General features: G+C 43.6%; 1 protein-coding gene across 8 annotated transcripts in view; it reads right to left on the reverse strand.

Moving 5' to 3' along the window:
- Nucleotides 1–950: 950 nt before the first annotated feature.
- MBD5 (methyl-CpG binding domain protein 5) overlaps nt 951–19,642 on the reverse strand; it is a 457,957-nt gene continuing 439,265 nt past the window's right edge. For 7 of the 8 annotated variants that reach the window (XM_075529832.1, XM_075529830.1, XM_075529834.1 and 4 more), the window contains 2 exons: nt 6,115–6,190; nt 951–4,014 (listed from right to left, as the gene is read on the reverse strand). In XM_075529832.1, the coding sequence (XP_075385947.1) occupies nt 3,943–4,014; nt 6,115–6,190 (148 nt within the window). In that variant the 3' untranslated portion in view covers nt 951–3,942. The remainder of the gene's footprint in view (nt 4,015–6,114; nt 6,191–19,642) is intronic. The other variant, XM_075529836.1, reaches the window with a different exon arrangement.

Here is a 19,642-nt window from a genome sequence, read left to right on the forward strand (position 1 = left end):
TTACAGCCTGACTGGTTGATATGTCTTTGTTCACAGCCCCCAGAGGACGCACACAACTCACTTCACACTCGACATTGGTAAGTCGCCAGTCTTGTCTGATACCATGTGGGCAATGGGTAGGCAAAACAAACATGATACCAGATTTTAGTAAGATCGAGAATCTTAGCTTTTCTCCCCCACACCCCGGAGAGGCAATATCACCAGCACCTGAAAGAGCTTCGATTTTACAATCCTACTGCAAACTTGTCATTTGGAAGGGGGCGGAGCAAAACTCATGGAAAACGAGCCCAGTGAAAAACACAACGTGTAATCCGGGGTCTGCTGTGAACAGAAGAATCCTGTCATGGGAGAGCTCAGTTGAGAGGCGTCAGCCAGCTGACAGAGAGTGAACTCACCCACAGTCTGACCGCCAGGTGATGTTCACACAGGAAGGTTGTTTACTTACTAACAGGCAGAGTAAACAACTCAAAGTCAGGGTCCAGATGAAAGAGGAAAACTCGTCTGTGAGGTCACAAAGGTGAACGGGATTGAGAAGGACAAACCAAAACTGTCCCTTTAAATAAATAAAAGCGCTGACTTGAATGGCACAAATAAGACAAATCACACAGCAGCTGCTTGTTTCGTTCCCTGGTTTGAAATGATGCTGAAGAACTACTTCAGGGTGTAGTAGTGTCGTCTCCTTGTGCTTCCCAGGACAGTTGAGGACACAAATGAAATAGACTGGCTTTTCCAAAAGGGACCATTACATTCTCTAAAGGAACTTAAAAAAGAAAAGAGGTTCCATCCTTGGTTTTTTTCCCCCTGAAAGATCTTTTGTTTTTTTTCCCCATGGGTATGAAAAATTAATACAGAAAGGCTGGCCTTCATTATTTTAAAAAAGTGAATTAGTTTTAATATCAAGAGAAAAAAAGCAATGGCTCTATGGGAAGAATTCAAGAATGAGTGACCAACTGTTTTTAATTGGAAAGTAGGTGCAACATTTAAAAAAATGTTACCGCACCGCATGACCTGTAATGCTAACAATATTTACATTGACTGCTTACATGAGATCATCAAACTGTAAAATAGAGAAGGGGGTGGGCAGGAGAAGCCAGTGGGAACTGAAACTCCGCCTCATACCCACATCGAGTCATTAGCCACCAGAGAACCCGGGGCACACACTTGACAAGGTCTACGGAGGCCAAGTCCGCATTAACGGAGGGCAGTGCAACCCAAGTACTGGAAACTACCTCCGAGAAGGCTTGGGCAACACAAACTCAGCCTGAGGATAGCAAAAGCAAAGTCAGAAACACACACACACACACACACACACACACACACACAAAACCTACCCCTCAGCGCGCACACGCCATATACACACAGACACACCCAACCCAGAAGGGCCCCCCTTCCTCCAAAAACAGGTGAATGGGTCAATCAATAAATAATAGATAAATAGATAAATAAAGGGCAATATGAATGACTTAAATACACCAAGCACACTGACTAACTCATAACAAAAACGTGTCAACGGGCCTACACAGAAGATTTTCTCAAGGAAGGGCCGTGGAGGCAGTCAGTCCCACCATCAGAGCAAAGACAAACGGAACCTCCCCCAGAAGGCGGGGCTCCTGCCTGCATGCCGGCTGTGAAGCCCAGTGTAACCAGTTGCATTCCATCCGGCTTGGGAGTAGGAGTGTGGGAGGTGAGGGGCTGGTGGGGCGGACTGGGCGACCACGGGACTCAGAGACTGGGAAGAACTCCGAGTTGTTGCGATCAGAAGTGAGCTCGGGTGACGTGCTCTGTGCTGTGGCCCCAAGAAACCAACTTGAGGAAATGCCCTGGGTCTCCTTTTCTCCCTGAGTTACGGGAACTCCGCTCAGTCAAAGGACTGAGTGTCAGGGCGAGGAGCAGGCCGGCTGGGAGGTGGTGGGCAGTGGGGTGGTGAGAGCCTCCCAGCAGCCTGGGCATCAGCATGCTGTTGAGTGAACCCCGGAGCCTGAGGGGTGACTGTCGGGGCGTTCAAGGTGGGGTTGGAATAAATGGATAACGAAACCCTTCTGTTGACAAGCCATCACGTGAAGTCAGGCTGGAGGCCTGCAACTCTGCTTTCCTGCCGGGAGGTCAGGCTCTGTATACCGCCACCACGTTGTGAAAAAAAGACGGAAAATGATGTTGTGCTACATTTCTTATTAATTACCTTGTACTTTACAATGGCTCACAGTTTTAGGTTTGTATACTTGTAATGTACTATTTTGCTCTAGATTTGTTTCACATTGTGTTTTACTTAATATAATATAAATATTTTGGTTAATAGATTTAACCTGCACATTTCAGCCACATCAATATATATAAGAATCTTCTAATGGTATAAATAATTCTTTAAATAAAATAAATCTGATATGTTACATAATACTGATAAAAATTACCATTGCTAATAACTTTATAAGCCACCTTGTCTTTTGGGTTAAGTGCTACTGAGGAATGAATATGAAAATTACTGTGGTCATTCGTATTCATTTTTGTCACTACATCCCCGCCCCCACCCCAAAAATAAATAAATGAAAACAAACCCAAAAAAAGCTGTCCAGAATCACAATCAACTTTAACCCTTTCATGATCGAATTATTTTCCACTTTGAATTTTTTTGTTGATAACAAAGGTGTTTCCAGTTATGGAAGGCATGCTGGAAGGCAAGGGGAAAGAATATTTTGAGGTGAGTATGGATTTTGACATAATTGTGTGGGCCACGGGGATTCTGGGGGTAGGATTGGTGGAGGAAGGCCTGTCTTCAGGTTCATGCAGTTACATAGATCTCCACCAGGTGGTAGCATGTACTAAAACTGGGACAGGCGTTTCCCATCTGAGAGGCCCAACGTGGTGGGGCTTCAAAAAGTTCATAAACAAGTGGAATTTCCCACCAACTTTTTGCAGCCCCCTCGCATGCCCCATGGGCCCAAAGGGGTTGATTCTGACATGGTTGCAAAATACCTTTTTTGCCTCCACTTCTGAAAACAGTAAGTTTGACCTTGTCATCTGTAGGTTGACCCCAAATGCAATTCTGAGCATCAATGGCGGTGCCCACAAGCTATCAGTTCCACAGGTGGCTATGACACGTTGCCTCTAGAAATGACTGAATAAAATATCACATCTAAGATTCTTTTCTTTGTTTTTTTAATATAAAACCTATTCTACTTTAAAACTTAGGTAAAAAAAATATGCAACAAACGGTTGCAGCTTCTGAATTCTTAATTGAGACCTGTGAGCCCTCCTGCCTTTAGAAATCGGCAAGGTTGCGATTTCCTAGACACCCGGTGTTGAGCGCAATGCTTCGGGTAAGTTCCTTCTGGACAGACAGCGTAGACGGACACTCCGTGGTGTCAAGTGATGGCTCCCATCACTCGGGTATCATCATCCTGCCTCCTCTCTGCTGTTACATACAAAACCAGCATCTTTTACATTATCATAGAAAAGCATTTAGGTTGTATTTTTATTTATCACTTTACACTGGTAGTCTCTGGTAGGTGTACTCGATAGAAACCAAAGAATTTTGTACACTATTTCTTTGTACAATAAAAGATAAAGTGTGCATTAGGTACGCTTGTACATGACAATATTGTACAATATTTACAGCTCTGATATCACCGTGAAATTCTGTATTTTCTCTATACAACATTGAAAATTCCTCAGAAACATTTGGACTATTTCATATCATCACAATTGTAGTATTATAGAAAAAGAGTTTCTCCGTAAGCGCGTGACCATTCACCGCTCTCCTCTTTCGGGGCCTTTTGATTCGTTTTTCCAGCAGTCATTATCCTTCCTGATCAAAAAATATTGGATCACTGTTCTCTTTTAGCACCCTGCGGCGGCGGTCGCTATTGGCCATGGTACAAATACCAGCATACGGATACTTCCGCGCATGTGTTGGATGAACGCTGCGCATCAGTGCGGAAGTCCCTGTTATCTGGAGATCTTCCTCCTCTTGGGCTTGGGGGGTCTCATTTGTCTGTCTCCCTGTGGGATTTGGTGAACCTAGAAAAAAACAAACGGGGGAAGGGAGAAATAGGTTGAAATCATAAACAGGACACAATTTCTGACTTAGTAATTGAAGACAAAGAACCGATTACTGATTGTCTTGAGGCACTGATGTTTGCATCAGGACCCCGATCTCAGTGCGCCCACATCACTTCAGGGATCCTAGAAACAGGTAAGACACAGAGGAACACTCCGACGACATCAATAAACAGCGGAGCACAAAAGACGACTCAAGAAAAGCAAGTGTGCTGAACGCAACATGCAGTTGTGCCTTCCAGGCTAGACTGTGAACAAAAATACAGCCTTTCCCATCCCAGGCCTATCACTAGATCACCAATTTTATTGCTGCCCAGGCAAGACAATACATCCCCAGCATGTTTCATCTTCACTTCATCATCCGAGTTAATGAACGACTCTGCAGAGGGGTGGCACGGCAAGAGCATGTGCGGGAGCTCAACCCAAGGAGGTCTACCTATGAGATGGATCAGGCTGGAAAACAGAAGAGCACCACCATCTGTCGGCAGATCTCAGCTTGTGTAGTCTAGGAAGACCAATCAACACTGCTCTCTCGTTACTTAAGGGCAGTCGTGCTTAGAGCTGTGTGTTGGATTGAACAATGTTGAGCAGCATCCAAGTATGATTGCCAGGCATTAGAGCACTAGGCTTTTGAAGGGCAGAGGGGAAGAGTTAGGGATGTGACTGGGCTCCCTGGCTGGTGCCATGACCGCTGATGGGAGTGAGCAAGGTCAAGGCCCAGAGTGGGAAAGTGGTGTCGCATATGCCCCACAACCAGCTCTCTGCAGGGGATGGGGCACAGGGATACACAATGCAGGATGCAAGCCCACTGCTGTGTCCACCAATGTTAGTCTTGTAAATACTTCCAAACTATCAGTGTGATGTCGTGAAACTCTCAGTTGGGAAATGATGTGCACAGTCAACTCTCAAGATCTGCTACAGGCTGGCTCCCATACATCATTAGCCCAGGCTTCTCTACCAAATGTAGGCTGTCTCCAACTGTACTGAAATCTAAGAGGAGAATGGTTTTATGGGAGGAGAGTGAAAATCATCAACCCCAGAGCTCTTTCAGCTGTAATCTGTCTTGCTTGTAGCTTTAAGCACAGTCACTGTATGAAATGCAGGCGAGGTAAATCTATAGAGACAGTTCCTTGGGGCCATGGCTGGGGAGGTTGGGGGGAAATGGGGAGCTAATAAGGAAGAGTACAAGAATGAAGAAAATGCTCTAAAACCGATAGTGGTAATGATGGTACAACTCTTCTTGATGTGATTCAATTACTGAATTGTATGATATATGAATTATATGCCCGTAAAATGGTTTCTGAAAAAAAAACCAAAAAAACAAGCAGTCACAATGTCCGATAAAGCAAACTTTCTTGCCATCACAAAACAAAAAGTCAAACTGAATCAACAGGCTTAAGATCAAAGAGGTTCAGGTTCCAGAATGCTCAGGTTCCTTTGACCTCAGTGGTACATTTGAAAACAGTGGGTTGGCCAATGCTATTCAGAACCCAAATACAGAAAGCTTTTTACAAATAATATTTAAACTTTTAAAATTAGGTTATGAGTTTCTCAGATTGCACCCTTCCCCCACCCCCCCAGTCTCTGGTAAGGGTGGCCCAGTGGTGAAGCACTCACTCGGCTGCTAACTGAAGGGCTGGCAGTTTAAACCCACCAGCTGCTTCACGGGAGAAAGATGTGCCAATTTGTTTCCATAAAGACTTTTCAATTCCACTCTTTTGCTCCATGGATAAAGTGAAATTTGAATGCCTGACTATTTAGTCCACAGTAAATGGCCATTGCTATCCAGGTCCAAATGTAGAGAACATGATTTGAGCTTCAATATTTTCCATTTCAACATTCAAAATTATGTGGGAAATGCAGAGGTTACTTATCTCAGGGAAAAGACATAGTTGCCACAGCTAAGTCATACTTTAAAATAAATATCCATCTTTTTTCGAGTCCAGTAATTTACTTACTGCTACAATGTGAGTTGCTTGACAACATTAAAGAGATATTTACCCAAAAAGGGATATGATTTAATTTTTAAGCACAGCATAATGGAAAAACAAATTCACTTACGCTCCCAGACATTTTGTCCAGTTCACTCATGGCCTCGTGAATAGCAGCTTCTAGGTGGTTATTTAGTTGCCCGCTTCTGAAAGGGAGAGACACAGACCGGGTTAACACAGTAAAGGGACAAAATCTCAACTTAATTTCCTAATCTGAAAACAAAAGCATCCACTCCACCAGAGGAAGTCAATTCAGAGTCACATTTGGCAAATTCAGATGACAAAACATCACTCTGGGATTCTTCCACTGAAAACATGATCAAGTCGCACACACGATATATAGTTTAATGAACACATGAAGTAGAGAGAATGAATGATTTCTTCTTCACAGGTTTCTTCCACGATCTGGTCGTTTGGACAGCAGGTTGGGCTGCAGGTCTTCTTCCCACAAATGCAGCCCAGGTTCTGACTGTGTGGCCTCCGTCCCACCTGCCCAGCCTCAGGCCCGCAGCCAGGCTAGGTTGGTGGGAGGGTGGAGGGGCTGAACTGCAGACTCTGGCCACGAGGGGGCTCCCTCTGCTCTCTGAGCGTCGTGGCCTCCGGAGTTCCGGAAAGAAGACTAACATCCTGCTGTGCTTTCTAGGTGAGAAGCCGCTTACCTGGCCCGCACCTGAGGCTCTGTGGCTGGGCCCGCCACATTTTCCTAGAGACCAAAATGATGTCGCTGTTTGAACCGATAAACAGATCAGCAGACTGCTTATCGCATGTCTGATATTTTTCCCTCCCCACTCAGCATTCCTTTTCATGTTTGTTGTGAATGACGTACACATTGTTCATCGGCCATTTTTGAAACGCCCATCTTAGGAGACTGTTGAACTGGTGACTAAAATCAGTCAAAACCAGACGCGTCACTCCTCAGATACTGTGTCCTTTGCCCATTCTGACTGCCAGCCTATTCATTCTCCTTTCTTTCGGCCCAGGGTGGTGTGGTGGTTAGCATTTCGCTGTTATCTGAAAAGTAAGCCGTCTGGATTCACCAGCCACTCTGCAGAAGAAAGATGTGGCAGTGTGACAGCTCTGGAAACCCTACCTGGCAATTTTACTCTGCCCCATAGGCTAGGAGTTAGAATGGACTTAGTGGCACTCAGCATACATATAAAAAAATCACCCAATTATTTTGAATACAAAGGTGATTCATTTCACTTATCCTGTCCTGACAACTACAGAAGAGAAACTTTTTTTTTTCAGAGCCAGGCTTTCCAAGGGTTAAGTGTTACGCCAGCAGCTATTTGGCGATTGGATAGCTGCAGGTGCAGGGGAATTCAGCTAGCAATCTCATTAGTTGGGATACTATCATGAATCAAACAAACTGGAACCTGAAGGCCTTTAGCTACACTCTTTTGGTTTACCCCAGTGCTCACCAGGTTCCCTCCTCATGCACAGGACTGGAAACTAGATATTTTGTGTTTTTGAACTCTGGGTTTCCAATATCTGAGCAACATATGATGGGGTATCCCCCCCTCCACAATAGGGAATTTCCTCTCCCAAAGATATATATATTTACAAATTTTCACAAAACTACCTTATCATCTTCAAAGTACTCTCCAATACACTTAGTACATTTGTCAAATCTGCGATTCCATTCTTGGAAACATTTTTTAGACTCATCTGTTTGGATGGCTGAAAGCACCTCCTTCATGTTTTTCTTTAACCTCTTCTATATCATAAAAATCACCATCCTTTCATGTCCCTTTGTATTCACAGAAACAAAAGAAGTCACATGGAGGAGAGGTCAGGTGATTCAGGTGCATGGGGCAAGAGAGGCATGCTGATGTTTGCCACAAACTGGTGCACTGTGATGGCTGTGTGAGCAGGTGCATTGTCATGATGGCAAAACCAGTCCACAGTCTACCATAGAGCAGGCCTTTTTTGTCACACACTCCCGAAATCTTTTCAGAACGTCTAAATAGAAAGCTTGATTAACAGTCTGACCTGGTGGAATGAACTATCCCCCCCCACAGGAAAATAAAGGGGGGGACGTCATCTTGATCCTTGATTTCACTTGACCAGTTTTGGGGGGCAAGGTGACAATGGCGTCTTCCACTGGCTTGGTTAATGTTTGTTTTCAGGGTTGTAAGAATAGCACCAGGTCTCATCACCAGTAATGACCTTGGGAAAAATGACCTTGGGGGGAAAAGTCTGGGTTGCTTCGGAACTGTTCTGTCAAAACACAGCATGTCTCTCCTCCATGTTCTTTTTGCTGGTCATCAGAACCCAAGGCACAAATTTCCCAGCGGCCGTTCTCATTCCCAAACCATCCGTTAAAATTTGCTGAACCGAGCTCCGAGGTAGTCCAGATAATTTCCCCAACTCTTTGATGATCCATAATTGGTCTTCAAGGAACAAGTACACGGAGTTTGTCAATGTTTTCATCTGTTTGGGAAGTCGATGGATGTTCAGAATGAGTTTGTTGTCAGTCGATATTTCACCCTTTGGAAAACCACTCTGTACACTTGAGATTTTCACATGGCTCTGTCCTTGTAAGCTGTGTTCAACATCACAACAGTTTTTGCGGCATTTTTCCCAAACAGGAAATACAATATCAAAACCACATGCTATTCTCTTAAATCTGCCACAGCGAAAAACAAGGTTCTAGTGAAATTGCTTTTATGTAAAAACGCACCAGAGAGAACCTTCCCAAGCGGTGCCAATGGGTGCACTCACTCAGAGCGACTTGCTCCATGCTCCGCTAGCAAGGAAAATGGGTACTATGAAAGCTCCGCCCAGCAGAGCTTTTTACTCCCACCTTTTTGGGGGGAGGCGTGTAACACTTCATATTGCTAGACACACAGTAGATGCTCATCTAATTTCTAAATTAAAAGATTTGACCAGAGCTAGCATGGAATGTACTTGAACTCTGGAAAAGATACATGTACTTAACTCAGTTTCATTGAAAGAAAAGGTTAATGTATTGATTTAAGCCACATTATAAGGGGGATACAGCACCCACCACCTCTTTGGATGACTCTTAAATTACTTTTTATATTTCTTCCCAATTACTTTTAGAAATTTAAAAATTGCAGTAAAATGCACAGAAAAAAGGGAACCCCACCTCCTGAATACTCACTTCCCAAATCTGTAAATAAAGTATATATTTCCTTGATGGCCTTGGTATTTTACAAAATAATACGCTGACGTTTCCATTTGTCCCCGGGATCATTCGCTTCCACTTCTCGTCCTCAGGGTCCCTGGTTGCAGATCCTCCCTGCTGCTCTGTGCTGCTCTGTGTTTCATGGACACACACGCGGTGTCATGATGCAGCCCTGCCTCGTTTCCTGGCTTCACAGATAACGGCCTTGGGTACAAATTGCCGGTTTGCCGGCATCAAGCGAGCCTGTTGAGAGTCATTTGGCCAGTAGCATGCACTCAATTTGTGTCTCCGTGTCTCATGTCGATCTTCTCAAACGGTTTCAGTTTTTTTCATCATGCTAATACACACTCATCAGTAGATGTCTATCGGTCAATAGACGACAGTAGTGTAAACATAACTTATATGCACTGAGAAGCTCTAAAAGTCATGTGACTTGCTTTATTGTAGTTGCCTGGAAGCAAACCTGCAATATCTCCAACATGTACCTGTATACATCTTCTGCAACTTTGTCTCTGTTATCATTGTTTTGAGCACTGTTTAACCTGGTCTGACCGATTCGTACCTTCTACCTGGTGTTCTGTAAGTATTTCATAACATAGACACATACTTTTATTTAACTACCCACTTGAATCTTAAGGGGCCGTGGTCATCTTGTAAGCTCAAGTGGGATTGTCTACCAGTGAGGTTTGCTGATTTGTTAATAAGAACAATCCTGGGAGACTGGTGGGAATCCAGTTCTGGGAGCCTGGCACGGTCAGCTAAGTTGGCAGAAGCGGGAGGGGGCCCATTCTGTGGGTTGCTGGCCAGGGTCCTGATAGTTTCTCACAGTTCTTAGCGGCCCAGCAATAACACACAAATGTAATAATGTACTGAGTAGACAGATAAATCTTTAATGTTTCTTTTGTATTGAGAAGTATGAACATGTTTGCAAAGGTATTTATTTCTTAAATATTTTGAATAAAAGTGACTACTTAAAGTTCTAAGCGTCTGAAAAGAAGTTAAAATCTTTCGAAGAAAAACTGTCAAAGTACCTTGGTTCTCTTGTTTGTTTATAAGAAAATTTGCTGTGTTCTGTTGAAGTTTTCCCATGTGCTAAAAGCTGCGTCAAATCTTTGTCCCTTTCTGTGTCTTTTTCTACATGTTCTCATTTCATTCTTGACAATCCTACAGAGAAGGTATTAGTCCAACTGATTACATGCAGTGTTATGCAGTCAAGTCGGGAGAGGAGTTGCCTGAAGTATCATACCACTTTCAGGAAAAATTGAGGAAACATTCATCCACTACCTTGTAATATAAAAGACAAATATTTAAGTACACATAGTTTTTAAAAGTAATAAACAGGATCATGGAAAATTGTTCCATAATGATGGAAAACTACAACAGTAGGTCCATTAAATTACCAAAATGATCCAATAACCATTTTTGTTGAATGAAAAGGTAGAATGTTAGGGCCTTTATAATTTCATTCTTTAACAAGTTATTTAAAATGTTTGTAAACACACTATGTGAATTTAACCTACATTATTATAGTGATCTTTTGCACACTAGTTAGTCAAGGGCAAGGCACCTACTTTGGGAAGAGAAAATAAATATATATTCATGGGAAATGAAATTACCGAAGACTCTTATTTGTGGTATTTATGTCCTATAACATCACTGAAAATAGTGAATACTAAGTCAGTTCTCCAAGGGAAATATAAGTTTAGGTTGCTACAAGTCACTATATTTCACTAATTGATTAAAATGTAACCTTGTTTTATGTATGCTCCTATTTAAAGATATGTCACCTAATGTATGTTGATTCATTAATGTTGAACCCAAACCTGAATGAAGCTTGGCAACATTTTCTAAGGCAGAGCACATCCTTCTTGCATTGAGAACACTAGAGAGTCTCTCAGCACTACGTGTGGAGGCCACTTCAAACAGTGGATTGCCAACAAGAAGCACAACATTTTGAAACACTTGGAACTTTCTATACCACCCAAAGGGCACTTTGGGGTTTTGTTTTTGTTTAACCCTATCAGAGTTGACCCAAGACAGCAGAGCTCTGCTCTGCTCAGCTTCACTGCTGTGTGTCCGACAATTCAAAGCTCTCACTGCTCTTGCCTGTCTAGAAGAAGACCTGGTGTGGCCGAGAAAACAACAGGACCGATGGTTCTGGGGGGATGAGGGAGAGAGGGAAAGAAAGTGGGTGTTAACAACCCAGGGACAAGGGAACAACAAGTATACTAAAATCGATGGCGAGGAGGGCATAGGATGCCCTTAAACAAGGGCAATGGGACTAAGAGGAATTACTGAAACCCGAATGAAGGCAGAACATGACGATGGGATAAGAGGAAAGTAAAAGGAAGTGGAAGAACCAGGAGGCAAAGGGCATGGATACAGGCCTAAGTACAGGCATGCGCATATGTAAATATATTTATATAGGACAAGAGGGGAATAGATTTATGTACTTATATTTATACGGTAAGAATCAAGGTTGCAGATGGACATTGGGCCTCTACTCAAGTACTCCCTCAACACAAGACCACTTGGTTCTATTAACCTGGCATTCGTTGATGCTCACCTTCCCAACACAATCACTGAAGACAAAATGGGTGCATAGCAAATGTGGTGAAGAAAGCTGATGGTGCCCGGCTCTCAAAAGATATAGCACTTAGAGTCTTAAAGGCTTGAAGATAAATAAGCAGCTATTTTAGCTGAAAAGCAACAAAGTCCACATGGAAGCAGCATATCAGCCTGCGTGATCATGAGGTGTCGATGTGATCGGGTATCAGGCATCAAAGGCCCAGAACAAAAAATCATATCAATGTGAATGAGAGGGAGTACAGAGTAGAAACCCAGAGCCCATCTATAGACAATTGGACATCCTCTTACAGAAGGGTCACAAGGAAGAGATGAGCCAGTCAGGGTGCAGTATAGCACTGATGAAACATACACCTTTCCTCTAGTTCTTTAATGCTTCCTCCCTCCCCTCACTATCATGATTCCAATTGTGCCTTACAAATCTGGCTAGATAAGAGCTGGAAACACAGGGAATCCAGGACAGATAAACCCTCTCAGGACCAATAGTGAAAGTAGTGATATCAGGAGGGTAAGGGGAAGGTGGAAGGAGAAAAGGGAGAACCGATCACAATAATCTACATATAGCCCCTTCCCTGGGGGATAGACAACAGAAAAGTGGATAAAGCAAGACATTGGTCAGTGTAAGACATGAAAAAAAATTATAAATTATCAAGGGTTCATGAAGGAGGGAGGGAGGGTGGGGAAGGGAGGGGGAAATGAGCTGAAACCAAGGGCTCCAGTTGAAAGAAAATGTTTTGAGAATGATGATGGCAACAAATATATAAATGTGCTTGACACATGGATGGATAGGTGGATAGTGACAAGAGCTGTATGAGTTCCCAATAAAATGATTTTTTTTAAGTGAAGAAGCCTGGTGGCGTAATGGCTACACACTGGCCTGCTAACCATAAGGTCAGCAGTTTGAAACCGCCAGAAGCTCCTCGGGAGAAAGATGGGCTTTCTATCCCCATCTAGATTTCTTGTCCCAGGAAACCCTGGGAGCAGGTCCACTCTGCCACGGAAGGTCACAATGACTTGAAATCTGCTTGAGGGAAATGAGTAGTTTGAGTTTGGTACATGTCTATGGATGACTGTGAGTACTGGATTTGGGGGTGAAAAAGAAATTTTACAAGTAGGCGAATTTGCAAGTACAGAACCCATGAGTAATAAGGATGGGCTGTACTTGAATACGTCACGAGAGCCAAGAGATAAAGAGTCAATCTCCCAGCTACCACGTTGGCAGAGAATACTTTAGACGGACTGCTCAGGAAAGGGAAGGAGAAACGTAGTGAAGAAGAGAGAGCTCCCGGAGCTCCCGAAGTGAGCAGTTAGTAAAAATCCAGTCTCCAGCCCAGAGGGCCTCCCTGTGGAGTTTCTTCTAGTATTTTCTGTTCCCTGCTGACATTTAATAATAAACATTTTTACTGATGGATACTCTAAAACCTACTTGATTAAGCAATAGATGTTCAGATAATCACATTTCTAATTATTAATGGAGATAATTGCCACTTCTCATCTTCATTGCATGTATTGTTACCCATTATCTCCATTAATTTAAAAAAAAGGCCAGGTACACATCTGTAAACGGTGTCAGAAATAAGTGGCAAGTGAGAAATTGCATGTCGTTCTACATCACAGTTCAGAATTTAAGGAACTAACAATGCAGCCACAGATTTGGGTGAGATCCAAGTCCTAGACTCTGAAACCCATAGAGAAAGTAGGCGAGCTGAAGAAAACTCAACCTTCTAAGCATTATTGTTTGGCTCCGAGGTGACAGTGTGATACCCACCCCCCTACTTAATAATTTACTAGCTGCATAAAAAATCCAGTTTCCAAATAAATTTATATATGCATATGGGCAAATTTCATCCTTCACTTAAAACACAAAAAGTCTAACAGATCTAAAACCAGTGGGATTTTTTTCTTTAATGAAGCTATTTCCAATTGCAGGTATAAAATGATCCCGAGTCACACGTGCAATGTCGGGCTGCTAACCACAAGGTCAGCAGTTTGAAACCACCAGTCGCTCCGGGGAGGAAAGACCAGGCTTTCTCTCCTGTACAGAATTACAGTCCTGGAAACTCACAGGGGCACTTCTACAGGGTCACTATGGGTCACAATCGACTCGATGGCAGTGAGTTTCTCAGTGTGTTAAGTAAATATGTTAAAACTCCTTTCATGATTATGCACACCATTTTAAAGAGATGTATTTACTATTTCTAGCAAGGATCAGCTAGACAGAGGTGGGTAAAGGAAGGAGAGGTGAGGATGGCAGGAATTGTAATACAAAGGAGGGGGAGAGGCATGTCCCCACATCCCTCTTCAGCACAAAGGAGGTGAGGGCAGCTGGGACATGTCCTCCTCCATGGAGGAGACAGAGATGATGAAAAGGCTGACTAGAAACAGCCAGGACAGTCACACTAACCCTACAAGGACTGAGTAGACCCTTGGTCTTTTAGGGTCTGGGGACATGTGGTAATTACATAATCTGGCATCAATTTGGGACTTGCACGGATTAAGAGTGAAGGGATGGAGTCTAGTTTTCAATCAGATCACAGCCAATGTGGAGGCTGGAGAGACTCTCTCTCTCTCTCTGCTCACTCTCTGAGAGATGCTCTACTGACAAGACACCTGGTGCTATGCTGACTGACCCCATGCCCAGGGAGCTGGAGGAACCACGTGGAGACCCCTGCCAGCACTGAGATGCTTACAACACCACTGGCTCCACAAGACTTTGCACCCACTGGCCTGTGATCTTCCTGCATTCGGCTTCATTGCCTGTGTTTCCTGAGTCTGATGAGGACTTGATAGCTTGGTATCGGACATATGGGCTAATATCAAGCTTATGGACTTGATCTGGACTGTGATCCTCTCAGAAAGCATCTCTGGCTGGGATGTTTTCTCAATAGTCAATTGCTCTTATATACAAGCTTCTTTCTTAAACACATGTGTCTATGAATTTGTTTCTCCAGTCTATCTGGACTGACACAGGACAAGAGCACCGCATGGAGTCTGAAGTCTGGGTGTTGGGGTGTTTGGGTGTTGGGGTGTAGGAATGCATACACCCGGGAAGAGGAGGGACACTACAGAAGACCAGCCCACAGCACATGACCCACTCGTGAGCGTTCCTCTATCAGCAGCAGGAAAGTTTCGACTCTACATTCTACCAGGCCTTTTAGACTAAGGGTTCTTTGGATTTCTTTTCTGTTCAGCCCTTTTCTCTGGCAATGGTCTGAATTTTGTCCTTCGTATGAAATATTTCTTGCAAGAGGGAACAAGGAGTGGAGAGGCTCCTTGAGCCACCTCCCAGTAATGAAAGTACAGATTAAAATGACTCCAGCAAACTCCAAAGTCCTATGTTGGTGGAGGATATTTTGGCTGGAAAAACTTCAGAAAAGTTTGTTTTTTTCCCCACCTTTGCTTTCAAAATAGTCTCTTTATTAACACTACATGCAAAGTGCTATGGGAAGTAAACTTCTCTCTACATTATTTCATTACGTTCTTATAACAATCCTAAGAGATAATTATTAATACGCTCATTTTAGAAACGAAGAATGTTAGCGATGTTTAGAATGGTGTCCATGGTCACACAGCTATGAAGTGGCAAAAATAGGGCTTGAACTCAGGTCATCATGACCACTTAACCATTTTGCTCCAATCTCTTCCCCTCAGGCTACAAAAGCAGCATATCTTATGCCATTAAAAAAATTCTCCCATGACAAGAGGAAACTAAAAGGAAATAGAGGAAAGAGCTAGGTCTAAATAAAGGCATGTACATATATAAATATATTTATATATATGATGATGGGGAAATAGATCTATGTGCATATACTTCTAGGTTTAGTATTAAGGTAGCAGATGGACATTGGGCTTCCACTCAAGTACTCCCTCAATGCAAGAATACTTTGTTTATTAAACTGGCATTCCATGGTACTCACCTTTCCAACACAATTGCTGAAGACAGAGCAGGTGCATAAGCAATGTGGTGAAGAAAGCTGATGGAGCCCGACTATCAAAAGATATAGCATCTAGGGTATTAAAGGCTTGAAGGTAAACAAGTGGCCATCTAACTCAGAAGCAAGAAAGCCCACTTGGAAGAAGCACACCAACCTGTGCGATCACGAGGTGTCGAAGGGATCAGGTATCAGGCATCAGAGAACAAAAAATCTTACCATAGTGAATGAGGGAAGTGTGGAGTGGGGACTCAAAGCCCATCTGTAGGCAACTGACAACCCCTTATGGAAGGGTCACGGGAAGGAGATGAGCCAGTCAGGGAACAGTGTAGCAAGGATGAAACATACAATTTTCCTCAAGTTCCTAAATGCTTCATCCCAACCCCCCTACCCCACCCCACACACACTATCATGATCCCAATTCTACCTTACAAATCTGGCTAGACCAGAGGATGTACATTGGTACAGATAGGAACTGGGAAGTCAGTGAATCCAGGGCTGATGATCCCTTCAGGACCAGTGCTGAAGGTGGGTGGAGGGAGGGTGGAGTAGAAAGGGGGAACTGATTACAGGGATCTACATATAACCCCCTCCCTGGGGGATGGACAACAGAAAAGTGGGTGAAGGGAGACGTCCGACAGTGTAAAATATGACAAAATAATAACTTATAAATTATCAAGGGTTCATGAGGGAGGGGGTAGCGGGGAGGGAGGGGCAAAATGAGGAGCTGGTGCCAGGGGCTTACATGGAGAGCAAGTGTTTTGAGAATAATGAAGGTAACAAATGTACAAATGTGCTTTGTACAATTGATGTATATATGGATTGTGATAACAGTTGTATGACCCCCAATAAAATGATTTTTAAAAATTCTCCCATGTTATTTTTAATAAACTTCTTACATGAAGACTAGAAGAAAGAGTAAAGTTGTTTGGTCATTGAGTCGGTTCTGACCCATAGCAGCCTTATACACAACAGAACTAAAAACAGCTGGTCTTGCGCCGTCCTCACAGTTGTTCCTAAGCTTAAAATCATTGTTGCTGACACAGTGGCAATCTGTCTCTGTAAGAGCCTTCCTCTCAAGGACCTTGGGCCTCTACTCAAGCACTCCCTCAATGCATGAATACTTTCGTTTATTAAATTGGTACCCTATGATGCTCACTCTCCCGACACAACTGCTGAAGCCAAAGTGGGTGAACAAGTAAATGTGGTGAAGAAAGCTGATGGTGCCCGGCTATCAAAAGAGATAGTGACTGGGGTCTTAAAGGCTTGAAGATAAACAAGCGGCCATCTAGCTCAGAAGCAACAAAGCCCACATGGAAGAACACACCAGCCTGAGTGAGCGAGTGATCCCAAAGGGATCAGTTATCAGGCATCAAAGAACAAAAAATCATCATATCATTGGCTGCACACCTCCATGATAGGATCGCTGAGGACAAATGGGTGCATAAGCAAATGTGGCGAAGAAAGCTGATGGTGCCCGGCTATCAAAAGAGATAGTGTCTGGGGTCTTAAAGGCTTGAAGATAAACAAGCGGCCATCTAGCTCAGAAGCAAAAAAGCCCACATGGAAGAAGCACACCAGCCAGTGCGATCACGAGGTGCCAAAGGGACCAGGTATAAGGCATCATGCAAAAAAAAAAAAAAGAATATGTGTGTGTGTGTGTGTGTATATATATATATATATATATATATATATATATATATATATATATATATACCATATTGAATGAAGGGGGAAGTGCAGAGTGGAGACCCAAGGCCCAAGTGTCGGCCACTGGAGATCCCCTCATAGAGGGGTTTAGGAGAGGAGATGGGTCAGTCAGGGTGCAAGGTAGTACCGACGAAGAGCACAGCTTTCCCCCAGATCCTGGATGCTTCCTCCCCCCAACTACCATGATCCGAATTCTACCTTGCAGGGCTGGATAGGGCAGAGGTTGTACACTGGTACATATGAGGGATGGAGGCACAGGGAATCCAGGGTGGATGATACCTTCAGGACCAAGGGTGGTTGGGACGATGCTGGGAGAGTGTAGGGTGAGTGGGTTGGAAAGGGGGAACTGATTACAAGGATCCACATGTGACCTCCTCCCTGGGAGAGGGACGGCAGAGAAGGGGGGGAAGGGAGACTCCGGATAGAGCAAGATATGACAAAATAACGATGTATAAATTACAAAGGGCACATGAGGGAGGGGGGAGCGGGGAGGGAGGGGGAAAAAAAAGAGGACCTGATGCAAAGGGCTTAAGTGGAGAGCAAATGCTTTGAGAATGATTGGGGCGGGGAATGTATGGATGTGCTTTATACAATTGATGTATGTATATGTATGGACTGTGATAAGAGTTGTATGAGCCCCTAATAAAACGTTTTTAAAAAAAAAAAAAAAGAGCCTTCCTCTCCTTGGCTGTTCCTCTACTTTCCCAAGCATGATGTCCTTCTCCAGGGACTGTCCTCTCCTGACAACAGGTCCAACATACATGAGACAAGTCTCCGCAGCCTTACCTCTAAGGAGCACACTGGCTGTACTTCTTTCAAGACAATAAAGAGTAAACAGTAACTCTCCTATGGCCTGACTCTAATTTACTCTTCAACCCAACGCAGTGGTTACAATCACTGTTCTACTAGAAACGGATCTCACTGAGGCTGCCAATGGCTTTCAAACTGCCAGCCGAAGTTTCCTTTTTCTTTTTTGTTGTTGTTAACAATTTTATTGGCATTTCATTCACATGCCATACAATTCAATAATTCAATCATAGCAAGAAGAGTTGTACAATTATCCCCACATCATTCCAATACATTTTCTTCTTCCTTGTACTCATTGTTATTCACACAATTCTGTTTTTAATTGTGCCAGCTGATATATTTTTAGTTGTCTTACTGGACTTCTGTGAATCATTCCATCATCCTGGAATTCTCTTGGTCTTTGGCTTCTAAAACTCTGCTCCCCCTGATTCTCCTCCTCCTGTAGACCAATCTTTCCATTTGCTTTCTTAAATCTTCATATGCTAAAAAGTTCAATTCTTAGGCCAGTACTCTGCCAATTGTAAGAGCATCTATGTGTTCTCAGCCAGTTAAAAACAAAATAATAACAAAAAAAACTTTTTGCTAAAAGCTTCATTGATGTGCACAACTAAACATACACGAGTTCAACCATGTGCACACCGCAGTTCAGTAACCTCCAGGGCATTCTGGAAGCTGTGAAACCATTCTTACCCTCTTCTTGGAGCGCCCCGCCCTCCTCCACCAATTAACCCCTACCCCACCAGGGCTCTCCCTCTGAAACATTCCTTCAGGCCCATCCTCCGTCCTCCCTCCTGGTTGGAGTCCCCATGCCCCCTGGGCTGCACTTCTCCTGACTCCTCTTGCTCCCTTGTGTTTCTTCTCACAGCACCGTCCACACAGCCGGAGGTGAAAATGGAACCACCTTCCCCCTTTAGGCACTCCCAGTGGCATAATGGATCGTCTTGGCTCTTACAGGGTCGGTCAAGATCTGGTTCCCGCATCTCTGCTCTCTCTCTTACAGCTCCCCTCCTGATCTTTTAAAGTCCTCAAAGCCAACTGTTGGTTTCATCTAATAGGTAAACTTACCCACCGCATCTCTGTGTTTGTTTACTTGACTTGGTTGATAACTAAGTAACGTCGAACATTGACTCACACGCCATCTCCTCTAGGAAGATGTCCTGTCTCTGTGATCTCAAAATACACAATAACTATCACAATCATTAGATAAAAACAAAGCTTTATACTCCTGTGAAGATCTATAGTCTCAGAAACCCACAGGGCCAGTTCTACCCTGTCCTCTAGGGTCGCCAGGAGTGAGAACTGGCTCAGTGACAGAGGGCTGGTTTTCAGCTTTGTCACTATTGTCACAGTGAATATCTGTGGTGTATTATTTCTTTCTGGATCTGTCTCCTTCATTAAACAGAGAGAATCCG

Source organism: Tenrec ecaudatus, chromosome 13, assembly GCF_050624435.1.
Source record: "Tenrec ecaudatus isolate mTenEca1 chromosome 13, mTenEca1.hap1, whole genome shotgun sequence".
In the NCBI taxonomy this organism is placed as follows: domain Eukaryota; kingdom Metazoa; phylum Chordata; class Mammalia; order Afrosoricida; family Tenrecidae; genus Tenrec; species Tenrec ecaudatus.